The sequence below is a fragment of the Rhincodon typus genome, chromosome 42, assembly GCF_021869965.1.
Source record: "Rhincodon typus isolate 14 chromosome 42, sRhiTyp1.1, whole genome shotgun sequence".
In the NCBI taxonomy this organism is placed as follows: Eukaryota; Metazoa; Chordata; class Chondrichthyes; order Orectolobiformes; family Rhincodontidae; genus Rhincodon; species Rhincodon typus.
This window is the reverse complement of record NC_063373.1, coordinates 10,722,648-10,744,910: the sequence shown is the minus strand read 5'-3', so window position 1 is coordinate 10,744,910 and position 22,263 is coordinate 10,722,648. Positions and strand designations below refer to the sequence as shown.

Here is a 22,263-nt window from a genome sequence, read left to right as displayed (position 1 = left end):
ACAACATCAAAGCAATCCTATATAAGAAAAAATATAATGTCATTATGGGTATAAAGATGAGGGCATTTGGAAAATTAGGAGAGAGCCAACTGCCATCTGAGAGGAAAGCAGGCCCACCATCTGACAAATAAGCCCTGGGCTCTCACAAGAAATCTCTAAGCTCTCTAAGAAAGCACTATCTTATTGATAAAAGGTACCATGGAATTTTTAGCTAAGAGTCTTCACAGAGAAAAGAAAAATCCCTGATGGTAGAATCAGCAGAAAAAAGGCATTTGTGGCAGGATAACAACAGAAGGCAAAGGGTTCCAGAAGACACAGCCTGTGCAGGGAAGATGCGGTCGAGTGAGGGAGCCTTGGTTCTCAAGAGAGGTCGAACGACTGGTTAAGAGGAAGAAGGATGCTTATATAAGGTTTAGGAAACAAGGAACAGAAAAGGCTCTAGGGGGATACAAGTTAGCCAGGAAGGAGCTGAAGAAAGGGTTTAGGAGAGCTATAAGGGGGCATGAGAAAACCTTAGCAGATAGGATCAAGGAAAACTCCAAGGCTTTTTACACGTATGTGAGGAATAAGAGAATTACCAGAGAAAGTGTAGGGCTGATCAAGGATTGTAGAGGGAATTTGTGCACAGAGCCTAAAGAGATAGGAGAGGTCCTTAATGAATACTTTTCTTCAGTATTCACAACTGAAAGGGACCTAAATTGTAGAGGAGGACAGTGTGAAACAGGCTGGTAGGCTAGAGGAGGTCGATGTTAGTAAGGAAGATGTACTAGGAATTTTGAGGAACTTGAAGATAGATAAGTCCCCTGGGCCGGATGGGATTTATCCAAGGATTCAATGGGAAGCGAGGGAAGAGATCACAGGGCCTTTGGCGATGATCCTTTTGTCCTCACTGTCCATGGGTATAGTGCCGGAAGATTGGAGAGAGGCAAAAAAGGGAATAGGGATAACCCCGGAAATTAAAGGCCAGTTAGTCTTACGTCAGTGGTGGGCAAATGTTTGGACAGGGCTCTGAGAGATAGGATTTATGATCACTTGGAGAGGCACAGTTTGATTCGTGATAGTCAGCATGGATTTGTGAGGGGTAGATCATGCCTCACAAACTTTATTGAATTCTTTGAAGAGATGACCAAACACGTGGATGAAGGCAGAGCAGTGGATGTGGTATACATGGATTTAAGTAAGATGTTTGATAAGGTTCCCCATGGTAGATTCATGCAGAAAGTAAGGAGGCATGGGATAGGGTGAAATATGGCAGATTGGATTCAGAATTGGCTGACCCTTAGAACACAAAGGGTGGTAGTGGACGGAAAATATTCAACATGCTGCTCAATTACGAGTGGTGTACCACAAGGATCTGTTCTGGGTCCTCTTCTATTTGTGATTTTTGTAAATGATTTGGATGAAGGAGTGGAAGGGTGGATTAGTAAGTTCACGGACGATACAAAGGTGGGTCGAGTTGTGGATAGTGCAGAGGGCTGTTCTAGGTTACAAAGGAACATTGATAGGATGCAGAGCTGGGCTGAGAAGTGGCAGATGGAGTTTAACCCTGAAAAGTGTGAGGTGATTCATTTTGGACGGACAAATTTGAAAGCAGAATACAGGGTTAATGGAAAGGTTCTTGGCAGTGTGGAAGAGCAGAGGGTTCTTGGGATTCATGTCCACATTTCCCTGAAAGCTGCCACCCAGGTTCATAGAGTTGTTAAGAAGGCGTATGGTGTGTTAGCTTTCATCAATAGAGGGATTGAGTTCAAGAGCCGTGAAGTTATGCTCCAGCTATACAAAAGCCTGGTTCGGCCACATCTGGAGTATTGTGTCCAGTTCTGGTCACCTCATTACAGGAAATATGTGGAAGTGTTAGAAAAGGTGTAGAGGAGATTTACCAAGATGTTGCCTGGAATGGAGGGAAAGTCTTACGAGGAAAGGTTGAGAGAGCTGGACTTTTCTCTTTAGAATGACGAAGGATGAGAGGTGACTTGATGGAGGTGTACAAAATGATCAGAGGTATCGATAGAGTGGACAGCCAGAGATTTTTTTCCGAGGGTGGAGGTAGCTATTACAAGGGGGCATAGTTTTAAAGTGAGTGGAGGTAGATATAGGGGAGACATCAGAGGTGGGTTCTTTACTCAGAGAGTGGTAGGGGCGTGGAATGCATTGCCGGAGAGGGTAGTAGAGTCGGCCTCATTAGGGGCATTTAAGTGGCTATTAAATAGGCATATGGATGATAGTATAAGGTAGGGGTGGAGGTTAGATAGACCTTAGGTTTAGGGCAAAAATTCGGCATAACATTGTGGGCTGAAGGGCCTGGACTGTGCTGTACTGTTCTATGTTCTATGCAAATGTGGAAAGATTACATTTTAGTTTATTGTTGTCTTATTAATTGGGTTTGTATAAATGGGAATTGTGTTTATTTGAACAGCATTCCAGTCGAATTTACTTCAGTTAGGGAGTATTTAGTAGTCTAAGGGGAAACTGTTCAGTTTGTTAGTAATTCTGTTAATTTGGTCATTGTTAGGGTTAAATAAATAAATTGTTTCTTGTATTTAGAAAGTGGATCAGGGATTTTCTTTCCTTTAACCACTGTTATAATGGATTATGAGGGGAAAGGTGAGCTTCACTGGTTGTTTTGGGGGTAATTATTAGAAGGGAACCTCTAATCCCGTAACAGCAGATTGGGACTTGTGTTTTGGTTCAGTTATCAGAGGGGTTCAGCCATTCCCCTCCATAAAAATTGGGGGTCATCCAGGAATGTTACGAAGTTGGGTACAGTATCCGTGAATTGGAAGGCAGGAATTTAGAATGGTTGGTTTAAAAAAGACGATAGTGGGGTAAAAATGTGCCTGGTCCTTTTTAGAGATTGTGCTTTGTCTGTGCTTGGAAGTGGTTACTGGCAAGTATCTTTGTCAGAGAAAGCAAGAGAAGCTTCTGTGTTAGTGACCCTGTAACATAAGACGCAATTTAAACTAGTGCCCTTTGATATGAAGAATGCACCCGCCACATTTCAAAAACTCATGAACAGAGTTGTGGCAGGATTGACTAATTGTGCTGTCTAGATAGATGATGTCGTGATCTTTAGCCATTTATGGAAAGATTACACGGTGCATTCGGCAGAGCTCTTTGAAAGGCTACAGGAGGCAAAGCTGGTTATAAACTTAGCAAAAATTGAATTCGCAAAGGCAGAAGTGACGTTCTTGGGACGCAACATCAGTCATGGAAGGATGACTCTGAGGAATGTAAAGATGCAGGCTATTGAAGAATTTCCAAGACCATCCTCTAAGAAAGAAATGCTTCAATTTTTGGGACTGAGCATATTCTCCTGGAAGATCGTGCTGAAATTAGTAGCATGGTGGGACTGCTGATGGATTTGCTAAAGAAGAATACAAAATTTTGGTGAACAGAACAATGCCAGGAGACATTTGAGAATTTAAAAGCTGAATTAACCACCACACCAGTTTTAGCCGCACCAAATTTCCTGCAACTCTTTAAAGTTACTATCAACACCAGAGATATAGGGGTTGGAGCTGTATGATACAGGAGGATGAAGGCAGAATTGAAAGGTCAATTGGATATTTTTCAAAGAAACTCAATATTCATCAGAGAAAATACTCCACCATTGAAAAAGAATTATTGAGTTTGGTACTGCCGTTACAACATTTTAATATTTATGTTACAAATACTGTTTCAGAGATGGTTGTGTGTACAAACTACAACACTCTCATCTCTCTGAAAAGATTTAAAAACAAAAATATGAGACTATTTCATTGGAGTCTTATGTGACAGGCTTTTAATTTATAAAATGTTGTTGTAGATGAATTATCATTATCCCATCATGGCAGATTGGAGCTTGTGTGGTGATTTAATTATCAGAGGGGTTTGACCATTTCATCTCCGTAACATATGTAGCATGAAAGCAAGTTCTTTGGTCCAAATTGCCCATGCTGATGAGGTATTCTACGCTGATCTAGTCCCATTTGCCAGCATTTGGTCCATATCCTTCTAAACCCTCCCTGTTCATCTATCCATCCGGGTGCATTTTAAATGTTGTAATTGTACCTGCCTCTATCACCTCTTCTGGCAGCTGGTTCCATCGACTGTGTGAAATGTTGCCCCTGAGGTCCCTTTTAAATCTTTCCGCTTTCACCTTAAACCTATGACCTCGAGTTTTGGATTCCACTACCCTAGGAGAAAGACTGTGGCTATTCACCCTATGAATGTCCGTCAAGATTTTATAAACCTTTATAAAGCAGCCTCTGACTCATCAGGGAAAGAAAAAGCCATGGCCTATTCAGCCACCTCCTAGACCTCAAACCCTCCAAATCCCGCAACACCGTTGTAAATCATTTTTGCACTCTCTCATGTTTGACAACATGTTTTCTACAGCAGGGCGAGCAGAATTGAAAGCAGTATTCTAAAAGTGGCCTGACCAATGCCCTGTACAGCCATAACATGACATCCCAACTTTTAGACTCATTGCACTGACCAATGAAGGCAAGTGTGCCAAATGTCTTCTTCACCACTCTGTCTACCTGCGAATCCACTTTCAACAAAATATGCACCTGCAGTCTCTTTGTTCAGCAACACTCCCATGTCCATCCCATTAACTGTACAATTCCTAGCCTGGTTTGGTTTACCAAAAAGGAACATCTCAAATATATCCAAATTAAAATCCATCTGCCAATCATCGGCCCATCTAATCAAGGTCCCATTGAAATACTATCCACGACATCACCAATTTTGGTGTAATTTGTAAACCATATCTAATTATGATGCTGGAAGGGGTTACATGGTAGGGAGGTTTGTGAGACTGCATGAGATTATCATCCAAATAGCACTTACAGCATATGGACTACGCAGTTGAAGAAGACAGTTCACCACCACTTTCTCCAATTCAAATGAAGGTGAATAATAAATACTGGTCTGGGCAGCAAAGAACAAGAAGTTAAGATGGGTCTCGAACCGAAAAGTCAGCTTTCCTGCTCCTTTGATGCTGCTTGGCCTGCTGTGTTCATCCAGCCCTACACCTTGTTATCTCAGATTCTCCAGCACCGACAGTTCCTACTATCTCTCTAATTAAGATGCGTTTCTGTTTTGTGGAGAGGTAGCAGAAGCTCAGATAATTCACCTTGGAGCTGAAAAGGTTAAACAGTGATTTAGACGAGGTGTAGCTTTATTTCCAATATATTTCATTTACAGAGAGAGAGAAATTATCAACATTGTCACAATGTCTGGAAACCACAGAACACAGGTAAATAATGCAGGGTGAAAATGTGTAGATTATTTTGCTCAGCAAGTTCCAAGGATCTGGAACAGTCTGAACGGCAGCTGCAATTTAACTTTTTTCAGGAAAGATTTGCAGGCTGACGGCAAAGGACAGGGAAGTCGGGATAGATTTGCAGCGATTCTCGATTGTGCTTTGGGATACTGCATACTATCGCATTCACTGTGAAGATAACACACATCCCTGGATCGCAAAGACATACGCTCCCGCTTTTTACCTCCCGGCTGATTGACGGCAGGTCTTGACCAATAGGAGAAGGGAACTGGACAGGAGGACCAATCAGAAGCTGGTCCTCCGAACAATTTGCGAATATAGGGCGGGGCCATCTGACCATCGAAGTTGCGGACGCAAAGCTGCTGTAACAGGCGCCTGTGTGCGTGTGGTGATTTAAGACCGTAGATGGGGTGGATCCAGCGTAGATCGGGAGAAACATTGAGTCATTCTGCACTGGGAGGTTTCATTAACACCAGGTGTAGGCTGCTAGATCCCGCGGGATCAAAGGGAAAACGGCTACAGCCGTCAAACGCTGGGTACCTAGGTTAACGCCGCCATCTTTATTGGGGCGAAGAGCAGCTCGAATGCGCGGAGATAGTAGGAACTGCAGATACTAAAGAATCTAAGATAACAAGGTGTAGAGCTAGATGAACACAGCAGGCCAAGCAGCATCAAAGGAACATGAAGCTCGTTTCTGAAGACGTCAGCCTTCCTGCTCCTCTGATGCTGTTTGACCTGTTTTCATCCAGCTCTGCACCTTGTTAGTTCGAATGCGCGGATTTCTTTCCGGGTGGGCGGCGGGGCGTAGCGATTTGAAGAAGAGGATTTACACGCAGCAAACTCAAACGAAGAGTAATGTTTGCCCTTTCCCAGTTTTCTATCCTGGACTGACAATAACTTTGCGAACTCGTTTCACAGGATATTAATTGCGAATAATTTGCAGACCAGGATCTCAAAACAAGTTCTGACAGTCAGCAGTGCTATCAGGATCTGAATATCATTGGCATTTACTGTGGAAGCGAAACGTTTGACTGTTCTGTCTGTAGGGAAAACATCTCCAATATGGTTATAACTTCAAAAGCAGTAAAATGTTCAAATTTGTGGTTGAACTAAATAAAAACCGAAAGCACTGCGGATGCTGTAAATCAGGAACAAAAACAAAGTTGCTGTAAAAGCTCAGCAGGTCTGGCAGCATCTGTGAAGGAAAAAACAGAGTTAACGTTTCGGTTCTGAGGAAGGGTCACAGATGCTACCAGACCTGCTGAGCTTTTACAGCAACTTTGTTTTGTTGTGGTTAAACTACGCTTGGGGCACGTGTTCAGTTCTGGGCCCTGCAGCTGAGGAAGAAGATATTCGCCCAAGAGGGAGCACAGATTTATGGGAATAAAACCTCATCTCTGAAAGAACTGTTAGCTTTAGTCCAAGTCATATGCTTCATGATTTTAACCTAGAAGTTCCTCATCAGCTGCAAACTCCCTTTTAAACTTCCTTATGGACTTGAGCTCTTGCACCCTTACAGGTGCAGTCAGTACAGTGTCAAGCTGGAGGAGCACAGCTGATCAGGCAGCATCAGAGGAGCAGGAGAGTTGACATTTTGGGTCAGGACCCTTTCAGGTGGAACTGGCCAAATTCTCAACTCCTCTTGACTCAGAAACTGCTGAACTCCATGTTAAGTCTGGACCATCATAAACAGCTGAACTGAAAGATAAGATGCTCTTCCCCGAGCTCCCATTGAGCTTAATTTGTATACTACAGGAGACTGGGTGTGAGCAGAAAATTAAAATGACAAGGCTGCACTGTGAATACTGCTTGGCTAAATGGGAGTGCTTTGGAGTTTGGTGAAAACAGAGTTAGGTGAGACATGGAGAAGGTGAAGCTGAAAGACAGAGTGTGGTGCTCAGTTTCAGTCCAGGCAGTTTACAAAGTGACATGGTCCCAACAGACACAGCCCATTGGTAAGTGATACCTCCAGTGTATTTTCTCAGTTTTTAAATTATAATATATTTGCTTAAGCTAAGTTAGGGGCTTTCAATTATAATAGAAGAGTTTGAAACAAAGGAAAGTCCTAGCTTAATTAAAGTCTCTTAAAAGGGAGCTTTGAGTTTAATCTAGAGAGAAATCTAGATAGAAAACCTCAAACCTGTGGTGTGTTCCTTTTTCCAGTGTCCCTTTCTGCCACGTGTCCAAATGTAGCTACCGGCTAATTTCTTTTCGGAGCTGGACTTTTGGCTGCACTCCCTATGGAGCATCCATGCTGCTGAAAATGTCATAGACAGCAAATTTTGTGGGTTGGTCACACTGCAGGTGAGGATTACACAGACAGAAAGGAAATGAGTAACCATCAGATAAAGTAAAAGGCTCCGGAAGTATAGGAGTCCCCAGTGGTCATCCTCATCTCAAACAGATATACTGTTTGGGGGCGGTGGGGTGGCCATTCAGGCAAAATCAGCATCAGCCAAGTTCATGGCATCACAGGTGGCTCTGCAGCACAGAAGGGAAGGAAAACAAGCAGCAGGTCTATTGCGATAGTGGATTCAATAGTAAGGGGTGCAGACAGATGTGAATTCAGGATAATATGTTGCTTCCCTTGTGCGAACATCAGGGGTGCCATGGAGCAGCTGCACACATTCTGGAGTAGAAAGGGAACAGCTAGTGGCTGTGAAACATGTAGGTACCATTGACATAGATAAACAAATGGATAAGGACCTGAAAGCTAAATATAGGAAGAGAGAAGATACATTTTAATGTAGGACCTCAAAGTCAGACTTACACTCCATGCCATGTTGTTGTAGGGAGAAATGTTAAGGAGTCTTGAGTTCTGTGTTCAACCGTTCCAGTGTCCTTTATTCAAAGCTCTTTTCCCACACATGTGGGACAGGCCAGAGGCCACTTGGAATCTGGCTTTCATGTGGGCCCCAGCTCAGAGTGGAAGAGAGGTCAATGACGCACAAATTTTCCCCAGTTGAATACATTTTCATACCTTCCAAATTAAAGTAATTACATGCAACATTGATGTCATTGTTGGTCACATCCCCCTAACCTATACATTCAAACCAGTAAGCGCACAATCAACGACGGACAACTCTGTGGTCAGCTCAAAGTCCTCCCATAATCTCAAGATGTCTACTAGATACCTCCATCATCTGTCTTTGGGATCTTACAATGCTTCTGACAGTTTTACTCCTTCCCAGACACTTGCCAGCTGCACTACAGTATTTGCGATAAACCTAAATACTTGCTTTTCATTTAGAACTCTTCCAACTTCTGTACTAACTTTAGTAAAGGCAAATTAGGAAGGATATTAATTTTGACCAATTGTTATGAAGTCTTTATAAACAATTTAATGAAAAGTTACGACAATTCTGTGACAGAGCTGACAAACTGAGTAAATCCTCTCTCTTCCATCAGCCTGAGAGATCAAACAATTCTTCTGACTTGCAGCTGCAGTTTCTGACCCCTGCTATTTGCATGCTGAAAATGAATTTTAAAGTTTTGTTTTTCTTAAATAAATCTTTACTATTTCTGAACACTTTACAGTACTAATTAGGTTTTAATAAAGCATCTATATGAATTCCACTGATAAGGGTGAAATTCAATCACTTTACAACTTTACCAAGTCTTTAAATGTTTAGATTCCACAAATAATTAGGCAACATAACCACGTCTTCATTCTGTATTTTGTAAGCTGTCCTTGTCATGCTTCCCTTGATCCTTGGACATGGATAATTTGAACAAATTGTTACATCCGCACTTAAGTTATATTACAGGTTGTGTGTTTACACCATTTGTTGCTTTATCTTCCTTAATGATTCAGTGAGCTTCTTTTACTGCCTACAAACATTTGCTCAAGCTTTGCAACTAACTTTTTCACACCAATTTGTTCTTTGCATTTCTAATTCTACAATTACCAAAAAGTTCAGAATACTGCAGGATCAGACTTTTACTAAATAACAAACTTAGCTCTGTGGCTAAACTAGGCCTTTCAGAAATGCCCCTAGTTAAAATGCTGATGCTTAGAACTGTCTTTTACACAAACCTGATTAATTTCCCTACTGTTTCTTCCCACAGAGAATCTCATCTTATCCAGTATCTCATCATGGAGACCACAAGTCTAGCTGTGAACATCTGCTGTATGTAACTGTCAACCCCTTTCAGCCATCTTGTGTCAGTTTAAAAAAAAAAGCCCAAAATGGCCAACGTCTAGTCATGGCCACTGCAACAGCACATGAAACCCACTCCCACACCCCACCCTCACAAGGATGTTGCTCCCATTCCAGTTCAGGTGCAACTCCCATCTGCCTTGAACAAACCCTGAACAAGAGAAAAAAGACTTCTAGCCCTGTGCACTGAGTTCCAATAGTGCACTACATTTCCAGCATTACAGGCTGTCCCTTGTTCAGGTTGTGCCTTCATCCAACTGCTCATTTGAAGCACGCTGATTTTCCTTTTCTGAGGAACGAATAAGCTCCATGAGTTCCTCGCATTTGGAGTTGAGGTTGGAGGGTACAGGGGAGATGGAGAGCTCTTCAAAGTAAATCAGTCTGCATTAGAGATAAGATAAAGACTTATTGCATAATAGTTTTCACAAAAAGCTGATTTATATCATCTTTCTCCCAAATAGGTAACCAGAAATGTAGTGTTTACAAAAATCAGAAAAAGGCCCAAAAAACATGGTTTGGAATACAAACAACAGTAGCATCAAAAACAAATTCCTACAGTTACTTGGGAACTAATTGATGGATAATCAGTCTTGATGAACCAGGAAATCCCTTTTTACAGACTGTGCAGGTGGATAGTCTTTGCTCAGTGTGAATGTGTTGATGTATAATGACAATGTGATCATTTCCAAAACCTACCCTACAGATACACAATTGTTACTACCATTTTATCCACAATATCAGCAGCTTTAATTGAGCAGGGACTAATAATATCAGTCCAAAGCCCAAAGACCACAGTTGATTGTTTGGTGGGAGAAAGAGCAAAATCCTTCAACTGTGGTTCTTTGTGAATTTGCTGGTATATTAACAGTTTGGATAACCAAGTGAATCCCTTCCCACACATAGATCATAGCTTCTCTCCGGAGTGAGCTCGCTGGTGTATCAGTAGATGAGTTCTCTGAGTGAATGCTTTCCCACACTCAGAACAGGTGAATGGTCTCTCCCCTGTGTGAACTTGCTGGTGTCTCAGCAGACTGGATGACCGATTAAATCCCCTTCCACATTCAGAACAGATGAATGGTCTCTCCCCAGTGTGAACTCGCTGGTGTCGCAGCAGGCTGGATGACCGATTAAATCCTTTCCCGCACTCAGAACACGTGATTGGTCTCTCTCCTGTGTGAGCAAGCTGGTGTATCCGCAGGTTGGATGACCGAGTGAATCCCTTCCCACATTCAGAACAGGTGAATGGTCTCTCTCCAGTGTGAATTCGCTGGTGTTTGAGTAAGTCAGATGACCAAGTGAATCCCTTCCCACAATAACAGCAGGTGAATAGTCTCTCTCTAGTACGAACTTGCTGGTGTTTGAGCAGGTCAGATGACTGAGTGAATCCCTTCCCACACTCGGAACAGTTGAATGGTCTTTCTCCAGTGTGAACTCTCTGGTGTATGAGGAGACTGGAAACCCGAGTGAATGCATTCCCACACTCAGAACAGGTGAATGGTTTCTCTCCAGTGTGAACTTGCCGGTGTTTGTGCAGGTTAGATGACTGAGCAAATCGCATCCCACAAGCAGAGCAAGTGAATGGTTTCTCCCCAGTGTGAACTCGCTGATGAATTTCCAGCTGGGATGGGTAATAAAATCCCTTCCCACAATCCCCACATTTCCACAGTCTCTTCCCAGTATGACTATGCTGGTGTTTGGACATTTCAGCTGAATCTTCACAATTTTTTCCACACACAGACCATGTATTCCTCCCCAGTGTAAATGATGCTTTTTCCTTCAACGTTCAAAATCCTGTGATCATCAGCTTGTGATAAACAGAGTGACTGTCAGATCTGAATTCTCTAATTGCAAATAAACCTTTCAAACACAAAGAAAATCCAGACGAGAACACAGGTTGTGAAACTGAGATAACCTTAATCTGGTCATTTATGGAGACACTTGGGAAACTGCTGGATTATCATTAAAACTGAACGGTTCTATAAATGACCCTCAGCCAAGGCAACTCGTGTTTGCACAAAACTCCAGAAAGACAGAGGCGGAAGAGGCATGCATGAAAGAAAGGCATTTTATAGGTCCACAACTCAACCTGTTGCTGTTTTCTTCCTGTACCCTTCGATCTCTCCAAAGGACTAAAAACAAGTGCAGAAGCAAAATTCTGGAAATCTGAAATTAAAACAGAAAATGCTGGAGATGTACAGGTCTGTCAGCATCTGAAATGGTGACAGATGAATAAACCATTAGATGAGAATATAGAAGACATGGTTAATAAGTTTGCGGAGAACACCAAAATTGATGGCATGGTGGACAGTGAAGACATTTTCTAAGACGAAAAAAGAGATCTTGATCAAATGGGTTAATAGGCCGAAAAATGGTAAATGGAGTTCAATTTGGTCAAATGTGAGGTATTGTATTTTGGTACAACAAACATGGGCAGGATTTATACAATTAATGGTAAGGTCTTCGTTGATGTTGTAGAAGAGATGGACCTATAGTTCTGTTATATAATTCTTTGAAGTTTGCAGCACATATAGATAGGGTGGTTAAAAAGGCATTTAGAGCGCTTGCCTTCATTGCTCAACCCTGAGTCTAGGAACTGGGAAGTCATATTGGGGTCGTACAGGACATTGGTGATGCCTGTCCTGGAGTACTGTGCCCAGTCATATGAAGGGTATTAGGAGAGGATTCAGTAGAGATTTACCAGGATGTTGCTGAATATGGAAGGTTTGAGGTATAAAGAAAGGTTGGAACCTCTTTCACTGGAGTATAGGAGTTTTACAGGTGACTTTATAGAGGTTTATAAGATCATGAGGGCTATAGATACAGTGAATGGTAGGTCTCTGTTCCCTAGGATGGGGGGTTTCAAGACTAGGGGCCAGATTTTTAAGGTGAGAGGAGAGAGGATTTAAGAGGCATAAGGGGCAAATGTTTTTAGTCAGACAGTGGTTTGTATGTGGAATGAACTTTCTGATGAAGTGGTGGATGTCTACATAGTTACAACATTTAAAAGCCATTTAGATAAGTACATGAATAGGAAAGGTTTGGAGAGATATGGGCCAGGAGCAGGCAGGTGCGACTAGTTTAGTTTGGGATTATGTTTTGACCGAAGGTATGTTTCCATAATGTATGACTTAGTATTTAGATGATCATATTACAGGTTATATGCTGTTGCCAGGAAATGGGACTAACATAAATACATGCTTGCTGACCAGCATGCATAGGATGGGAAACACTGCATTCAACAATTTTACATCAGAAGCTCTGATCCCATTTTGATTCATGTTTCTCTATGACTCACTTTCAGGAAACAGATAGGCACGACATGCAGTGGAGAATGCAAATAATAGTTGACCTTCAAATTGAGAGGAATTGAGTACAGGAGCAGGGATATCTTTCTGTAAGGGCCTTGGTGAGACCACAGCTGGAGTATTGTGAGCATTTTTGTTCTCTTTTCCCAATGAAGTATGCTCTAGCTATTGAGAGAGTGCAGGTTCACCAGATTGATTCCTGGGATGTCAGGACTGATGTATAAAGAAACACTTGATCCTCATTTAATCCTTGTTTCTTTTGTCTTTCTGATTATTGACTACATCACTGCCTCTGATTTCCTGATCTGAATCTAATCCATCCAAGCCTACACTTTGGCTCCCATTCCCCTGCCATACTAGATTAAAACCTTACCAATACTGTTAGCAAAAGCCTCGAAGGAAATTCTCCCAGCTCTGCCCATGTGCATTACCTATCAGACATGTAAAGGTCACAACTTCCCCAGAAACAGTCCCAATGTTTCAAGAATCTGAACCCCTCTCTACTACACCATTTCTCCAAATACGAATTCATCTGATCCATCCTCTTATTTCTGCTCTCACTTGCACATTACATTGGGACTGGGCCTGACATTGCAACATTTCAGGTCCTGCATTTTAACGCAGTGTTTCCCTCTCTTCCTATAATCAGCTTTGAGGCCTTCATTCCTTTGTTCACCTATGTCATTGACACCTATGTGTACCACGACCACTGGCTTTCACCCTTCAGCTCCAGAATATCCTGTAGCCGCTCCTGATATTCCTGATCCTGGCATCAGGGAGGTAATATACCTGGATTCATGTCTACAGCCACAGAAGTGCTTGTCTGTACCCCTTACTTTTGAACACCCTATCAGTACAGCCCTGCCACTCATGCTCTTCCCCTTCTGTGCAGCAGAGTAACCCTTGATCTACCACGCCCACCACGGGTCTAAGGTCTCCTATCATGACGTCCCTCCAGATTAAGCTAGTTACTACTTAAAGAGAATGTAATTCAATCAGGGACCTCTCCTCATTTCAAAAACCTCTATTATAGTCAGAAGCCCCTACCTTTACTTAAGCTGATATATAGTACTTCAAAACATCTAAAAAAGAATACTCTGTAGGTATCACTTATGAATTGGCCATTTCTGTTTGGACCATGTCACTTTCTGAATTGCCCAGACTGAGATTGCACTCAAGTCTTTCAGCTTTACCTTCTCCCTGTTTCACTGAACTCACCGTTTTCACCCAAGTCCAAACCACTTTTGTTTAGCACTCACAGTGCAGCCTTGTCAGCATACACCCACTCTGACCTCAGCCTCCTACACTACTGCAGTGAAACTCAATGGGAGCTCAGGGAAGAGTATTACATTTGTCAGTTCAGCCTTTTTAACCCTCCGGACTCAACACAGAATTCAGCAGTTTCTGGACCTACAGACTTGTCAGTATCAGGAACCTTGCAGCTGAACGGGTGCTGGATCTCGAGTCCATAAGGAATTTTAAAATGGAGTTTGCAGCTATTTGAGAATGAGAAATTTATAGGCTGAGCATGAAGTGAGAGATTGGGACTAAATATGACTTCTTTCAAAGACATGAGGTGTTATTTGGTGAAATGTGTCCCCTTTCAGGCCAATATTTCCTTCCACAGCTGCAGGGCCCAGGCACAGGGGTGGTCTAACCACAAGTCTGCACATCTTGCTGATTTTCGAGATACAACCATATTGGAGATATTTTCCCACAAATAAAATGGACAAACCTTTTTCCTTCAACAGTAAATGCCAATGATATTCAGATTCCAAATAGCGCCGCTGATTCTGTCAGAACTTGTTTTGAGATCCCAGTCTGCAAATTATTCCCAATTAATATCCTGTAAAACGAGTTCGCGAAAGAAAACAAAATAATGTCAGTCCAGGATGGAAACCTAGGAAAGACATCTTGTTTTAAATTTGCTGCGAGTGAATCCTTAAACCCCAGTCTATTCCGCCGAGATAGGAGACCTGCACATGTGCGCTGCTGCCCCGGTCCCCAATAAAGATCGAAAAAAGAAATTGCTGGAAAAGCTCAGCAGGTCTGGCAGCATCTGTGAAGAAAAAAAAAATCAGAGTTAATCAGACCCTGAGCAAGGGTCACCGGACCCGAAACGTTAACTCATTTTTTGTTTTTCTTCACAGATGCTGCCAGACCTGCTGAGCTTTTCCAGCAACTTTTGTTTTTGTTCCCGATTTATAGCATCCGCAGTTCTTTCGGTTTTTCTTGCCCAATAAAGATGGCGGTTGCAACCCTAGGCCTATCAGCGCCCGCAGCTACTTTCCCGTGTGCTGCAAACACGGGACCGGGACTTTCTAATTCGGATCTAGCGGCCTACACTTGGTGCTTATGAAACCCCCCCCAGTCCAAACTCACCCCATTTCTCTCCAGGTCTCCGCTCTATTTCGTTCCTTTCCCCGTCTCCAGCACTCACTCAGACATAGCCGCACTGGTCACGTGTCACCCAACTGCCCCGCCCTTCCTTCACTCCCATTGGTTGGAAGACCAGGCCGAACGCACGCGGCCTGCCGGCCACACCCACCAACCTCCTATTGGTTCGTGAGCTGCCGTCAATCAGCTGGCCCCATTGTGAGATGATGAGTGGCAGGAGGTTCCCTCCCCGCTGCCCTGGCATGAGCATTCACAGTGAGCAGTGCAATCTGTAGTATCATAGAGCACAGGGGCTGCACTCTCAGTCATGCAACATAAAGCACACCCTTCAGCCCATGGTCCCAAATTAATCTAGTCCCATCTGCCTGCGATTGACCCATTTCCCTCCAAACTTTTCCCATTCACGTAAATTTATCTGCATATCCTTTAAACATTACAACTGTACATGCATCCACACATGAACCACTGTGTAAGAAAAGCTGCCCCTTATGTCCTTTTTAAAATCTTTCCTCTTTACACCCCCAGTTTTGAAGTCCCCCACCCTAGGGAAAAAGACCCTTACTATTCACCTTGTTTTATAAACATTGATAAGGTCACCCCTCAACCTCCTCAGCACCAGTGAAAAATGTCCCAGCCTTTTCAGTCTACTTTTTAACTCAAACCCTCCATTCTCAGCATGATAACGAAGTCACCTAGACGCGAAATGTTCGCTTGCTCTCTCTCCATGGGTGTTACCTGACCCACCATGATCTCCAGCATTTGTTGTTTTCAATACAGATTCCAGTGTCTGCAGTAATTTACTCCAAAATCCTGGTAATTCTTTTCTAAACTCTCTTTACTTTACAGATATCCTTCCTTTAACAGGGCAACTAGAACTGCACACAGTACTCCAGAAGAGGCCTCACCAACGTCTTGTACAACCTCAACATGACTATCCAACTCCTATGTTCGAAGGGCTGAGCAATGAAGGCAAGCATACTAAACCCCTTCATAACCATCCTGTTGATCTCTGATGCAAATTTCAAAGAACAATGTACCTGAACTCCTAGGTGTCTCTGTTATACAACACTACCCAGGGCCCTACTATTAATTATGTGTCCTAACCTTGTATGGTTTACCAAAATGCAATAACTCGTTTTTATCAAAATTAAACTCCCTCTCCCACTCCACACCCCAATAACCAATATCTCTTTGTAATCTTAGATTTACCTTGTTGTAGGGAGAAATATGAAAGAGGTGTCTTAAGTCTGGTCTCCCTCAGCACAAGTGATCTTTATTCAGAGCTCTATTACCATAGATGTAGGAGAGGCCAGAAATCACCCTGAATTTGGCTTTCATGTGGGGTATATTTGCCCTCTTGGCACAGCTCAGATTGGAAGGTCAATGAAGCTGGGAGTTCCCCAGCAAAATACAACATTTTTATATCTTTCCCCTTAACAATAATTACATGCAACATTAGATAACAAGGTGTAGAACTGGATGAACTCAGCAGGCCGAGCAGCATTAGAGGAGCAGGAAAGCTGACATTTCGGGTCTGGACCCTTCTTCAGAAATGTGGTTCATTTCAGATTCTCCAGCATCAGCAGTTCCTACTATCTCTACATGCAACATTGATGTTATTATTAGCCACATTCCCCTAATCTATACATCCAATCCAGTAACACATGATCAACGATGACAACTCTGTGGACAGCCCTAGGTCCTCCCATAATCTCATGATGTCTATCACATACATCCAGCATCTGTCTTTGGGATCTTACAATACTCCTGACCGTTTTATTCCTTCCTAGACATTTGCCAGCTGCACCACATTATTTACCAATAACCTAAATGCTTTTCACGAAGAACTCTTCCAACTTCTGTACTAACTTCAGTATGGCAGATTAGGAAGGATATTAATTTCTAACAATCATTAGTCTTTAAAATGAATTTTCATGTAAAGTTACTGTCACACAGTTGACAATCTGAGAGGAACCCCTCTCTCACTTGAGCCTAAGAGATCAAACAGCAGTCCTTCTGACTTGTAAATGCAGGTTACAAACCCTGCTATTTATGTGCCATAAGAAGATTTTAAACTAAAATTTCATTTTTAAGTAAATCTTTACTGTTTCCATTCTACACACTTACCATTATTAATTATCTTTTCTTAATTAAATCATCTATTCAAATTCCACTGATGGGGATGAAATTCAACCAATTTACAACTTTACTAAGCCATTAAACAAAACTTTAGATTTCACAAATAACCACATCGTCCCTTTATGTTTTGTAATCTGTTTTTGTCAATCTTCCATCTTCCCTTAATCTGTGGATGTAAGAACTTGTTCCAATTATCAACACCTGCACTTAAGTTGAAATTTTTTATCTTTCCCCAGTTGTGACCTCTTTTTTTACAACCTTTCTCCAGTCCCAATGGTTTTTTGGATGTTGTGTTTACACTATTTATTACCTTATCTTCCCTCAAAATGCATTGGGCCTCTTTATTGTCTATAAACATTTGCTCAAGAATGCAACTAACCTTTACACACTAATTTGTTGTTTGCCTTTCTAATTCTGCAATTACCTAAACAGTTCAAAGTATTGAAGGATCAGACTTTTATTTCTACTTTTTACTACATAACAAACATGGGACTGTGGCCAAACTAGGCTTTGTAAAAATGCCCCTTACAAGAACGTTTATAATGTTTAGAACTGCCTGTTTATAGAAACCTGATTAACTTCCCTAAGGTTTCTCCCTACGGAGAATCTCATCTTATCCAGTATACCTATGTGGAGACCACAAGTCTGGCTGTGAACATCTGCCTTACATATCTGTCAAACCCTTTCGGCCATTTTGTGTTAGCTTAAAATAAGCCCAAGCGGCCATCTGCTCAATTCAGCCATGGGCCGCTATAACAACCTTATTCACTGTCCACGATACCAACAATTCTATTATCATCCACAAACTCATTAACCATGTCTCCTATATTTTCATCCAAAGCAGTCCTTTAAATGCAAAACAAAACTGGACCTTGTACTGATCCCTGAGGAACACTGATCACACACCTCCAATGTGAAAAATAACCCTCCACCACCACCTGTCTCCTAACATAAAGCCAATTCTATATCTACTAGGCAAGTTCTCCCTATGATCTAACTTTACTAATTAGTCTATCATGCAGAATGTTGTCAAAGGCATTAATTTAAAGCAGGTATGCTTCAAATCTGTCCCAATTTCTCTGCCATTTGCCCACAGCCCTCCTAATCATTCATTAAAAAGTTAAATTTCTAATCTCTTTTGAGAATAACTGTTGAATCTGCATCCAGCTGCCATTCAGACTGTACCAGATCTTCAGCACTTGCCGAGTCAAATATTCTTCTCATTTTCACCCTGCATTATTTGCCAAATATCTGAAAGTTGTATTCTGTGGTTACCAAACATTGTAACAATGTTAATATTTTTGTCCCTCTCTGCAAACTAAACATCTTGGAAACAAATCTACAACTCGAATAAATCATTGCTTAACCTTTTCAGCTCCAAAGAGAATTATCTGAGCTTCTGCTAGCTCTCCACAAAACAGAAGCCCACCATAATTTTAATTTATTTATGGGTGTTGCGTTTGCTGCCATGACCAGTATTTACTATCCATGTTTATTTGACTTGGATAAAGCATTGGTGAACTACTTTCTTGAACCGCTGCAGTCCATATGCTGTAGGTACACCACAGTACTGTTTGGATGATAATCTCCTGCAGCCTTGCAATCCATTTTATTTCTGTAATCCCCTCCAGCATCACAATCCTCCCTATCTCTGTAAATACTTCCAGCCCCTACAAATATCCCCATCTCTGTATACTCCTCCAGCCTCACAAATCTCTGAAATGTGTACTTTCCTCTAATAACACACTTACGAGGATACCCTATTTTATCTCTCTACTTAATGGCGGTATTTTCAGATTCCTAGGCTAAGTTCCAGAATTTCCTCCTAAACCACCCTCCCCCTCCTCCTCATTTTCCTCCCAAAAACAAGGATATATCATGTTGTCCATTCTGATATTTCCTTCTCTAACCTGGTTTCAAATGTTGCTTGTGATATTCTGATCTCAAGTATCTCAAAAGTCTATGGTCCTGGAAAAGGCTCTGTGGCCCATCATTTCTGTGCCAGTTAAAAAACAACCACTTAACTATTCTAATCCCACTTTTTTAAGCAATTGGCCCATAGCCTTGTCTACCTTTGCATTGCATGTGTGCACCTAAATATGTCTTAAATGTTATCAGGATTTGTGTGTCTACCACCCTTACAGACTGTGAGGTTCAGTGCAGTTGTTACTGCATGACAACATCACACACAGGAACAAACAGCATCTAGATCTCTGCAAACCAGAGATCACCACACATTGTGAATGAAGGGAGATCCCTGAGAGGGTGCAGTGGAGATTTACCACGATGATTCAAGGAATGAGGGATTTTAGTTGCATGATAGCGTTTTTTTAACATTATTCATTCATATGCCATGGGTTTTGCTGATGCATATCGAGAACATCCATCTACAATAGATGGACTCTCCTCCTCAACCTCTCTTCTCACCTGGGGTGTGGTAATCTTCAGGTTAAACCACCACCAGTAATCTCTCTCTAATGAGAGAAAGCAGCCCGATGGTCTAGTAGAACAATGCTGACTTTATATCTTACAGTCATGCCACTGTGCCCTGGCAGTGGAGAGCAGGAATGTTGAAAGTGGTAAATAGGGCAGTGTGGAGAATGTTCACTTTCTGCAATATTGTTTAGGGCTGCACTGATGCAGGCAAATGGAGAATGTTCCAACACAATCCTGATGTGTGCCTAATGGCTAGCAAACAGACATTGGAGAATCAGGGTTTGGAGAAACTAGATTGTTCTCCTCGTAGCAAGGGAAATTAAGTGGAGCTTTGATACAGGTGTTTACAAAAGATATCCATTAGGATAATAAAACTCATGTTCAGCAGCTGATCATAACAAATTACAGGATACATATTAAAGATTTTGGGGAAGATCAATCAGAGAATGAGCTGATTTAAGGGAGAAATTTTATGCAGCAAGTGGGAATGAGCTGAAACACAATGCGAATACCCAGGTCCTGATGAATTGAGTAATTGTGTCAGAATTTAGTGTTACAATTGTTTTGAGGTTCCCACCTAATAAGTTCACTTGAAATATCCTGTAATACAAGTTCGTAAATTCCACCACTGTCAGTCAAGGGTAGAAATTCATATCTCCTCCTCCTGGCCTAGGATGACCATGCATTCTTCCTGCTGCACATTACACCTTGTGGAGGTCAGCAGTCGACCCGGGGGAATCTAAAGTGTGTTTCTATGAGTTTCCACCTTGGACCTTCATGTGGATGGACAAAGCAGCAGATCTTTGACACATTCAACAGAATGGTCCAAGAGTTAGAGAGAGGTGCAGAGCAGAATTTGCTTCCTTTTCTTTTCTTTTGTGATGCCGTTCTGTCACCTCAGTAAGATGTTCGGTGTGAAAGACTAATGCAGCTGGATGGACAAGTTGTCTGCATTCTCAACAATGGGCAGCAAGCTCCTCCCAGTCATTCTAAACAGTGTCCCCTACAAAAATAGCAATTGTCCATGCATCCTACTGCCCAGTGCTCCCAACAAACCATTTCAAAGAGCGAGGGGGATCTCATAGAAAAGGCATAACAGTCAAGTTCTGAGAGGGATACAAACAGTTTACAAAGAGATATTGTTAGAATAATTGGGTAATAGCAACAGAAGGCAATGAACTTAACCAAAAGTTTTCTTGGAGGAAATTTCTGCTCATCCAGTACTGGAAGCAGTTTTATAATTGAGTAACAATGGATAAATGGAGAGGGATGGTGGTAAGGTAGAGCTGGACACTGTCAGTGAACATGTGAAAACTAACAGTGCTTTTGGACGATGTCACCTCCTGGCAGTATCTAGGTAATAATAAGGAGGGACCAAGGATAGATCCTTGAGATACACCAAATACAAGGACTTCAGAGAGAAAAAGGGCAATGGAGATGAAGTGGGATTTTCCAAGGGTGGTGAGGACAAAGTTTTTATTTAAAAGAACAGGTGAGAAGGACATAACCAGATAAAGAGAAACAGACAAAACAAGAAACAATATCTGTGAATTGGCGTGGGGCAAGAGATGAGGAAGAGAATGAAGAGCAGGGGGGAGGGGGAGAGAGAGAAACAGAGAGTTATAATGTTTGTAGTTTAATGAGAATAAGGTAATGGTCAAGACGAGCTCTGAGAAGGCTTGACAACAGACAGGAGAAAAACTGGAGAAAAATGCAACTTCAGGACTAAATGAAGAGATACATGCAAGGTAGTTTGGCCTGGTCGGCTCATGGAAGGGAGGTAAGCAGGAGAGGCAAATGATCAGCTTGTCTCAATCTTAGTGACAAAGAAACTCCATATGCCAATTGTTCGAGGAGAGATTGCAGGAAACAGGATGATTGACAGTGTTTTAGAAGGAAATGAAAATGGAGCTGGTGGTATTTAAAAATGAATATTAAAATTATTTATTTGACTTTAATCCAGATTTTTAAAAACAAACAGCCAAAGTCTGGGTTCGAATCCCACCTCGGAAGATGGTAGAATTTGAATTTAACAAAAAAAGCTCGAAGTTAGAATCTACTGATTACCATGGAAACATTGCCAATTGTCAGAAAAAAATCCTAATGTCCCTCAGGGAAGGAAACCCGCCAAGCCTACCTGGTCTGGCTTACATGTGACTTCAGAGCCACAGCAAAATGGTTGACTCTCAACTGCACTCTGAAATGGCCCTGCTAGCCACTCAGTTATATCAATCACTACAGAGTCTCAGCAAAGGAAAGAACTGGACAGACCTTTGGCATTTACTGAGGTACCGGAAAAGGAAACCACAGAAACAGCCCTGTTAACAATGTCCTCCTTGCTAACATGTGGGTGCTAGTGCCAAAATTGGGAGAGCTGCCTCACAGACTAGTCAAGCAACAGCCAATACAGTCAAATTCAGAATCATACTTTACAGAGAATGTCCCAGACACCACCATCACTATCCCTTAATATGTCCTGCCCACCAACAGGACAGACCCTAGAGCACCGTGATATATAGTTGGGTGGGAATTGCCCTGGGAGTCCTCAACATTGACT

The 22,263-nt window shown here is 42.0% G+C and overlaps 1 protein-coding gene across 1 annotated transcript in view; it reads right to left on the bottom strand.

Moving 5' to 3' along the window:
* Positions 1-9,848: 9,848 nt before the first annotated feature.
* Positions 9,849-22,263, bottom strand: part of LOC109911106 (zinc finger protein 91-like) — a 39,623-nt gene continuing 27,208 nt past the window's right edge. Inside the window, exon 3 of the mRNA XM_048619454.1 lies at positions 9,849-10,972. Within this exon, the coding sequence (XP_048475411.1) occupies positions 10,334-10,972 (639 nt within the window). The 3' untranslated portion in view covers positions 9,849-10,333. The remainder of the gene's footprint in view (positions 10,973-22,263) is intronic.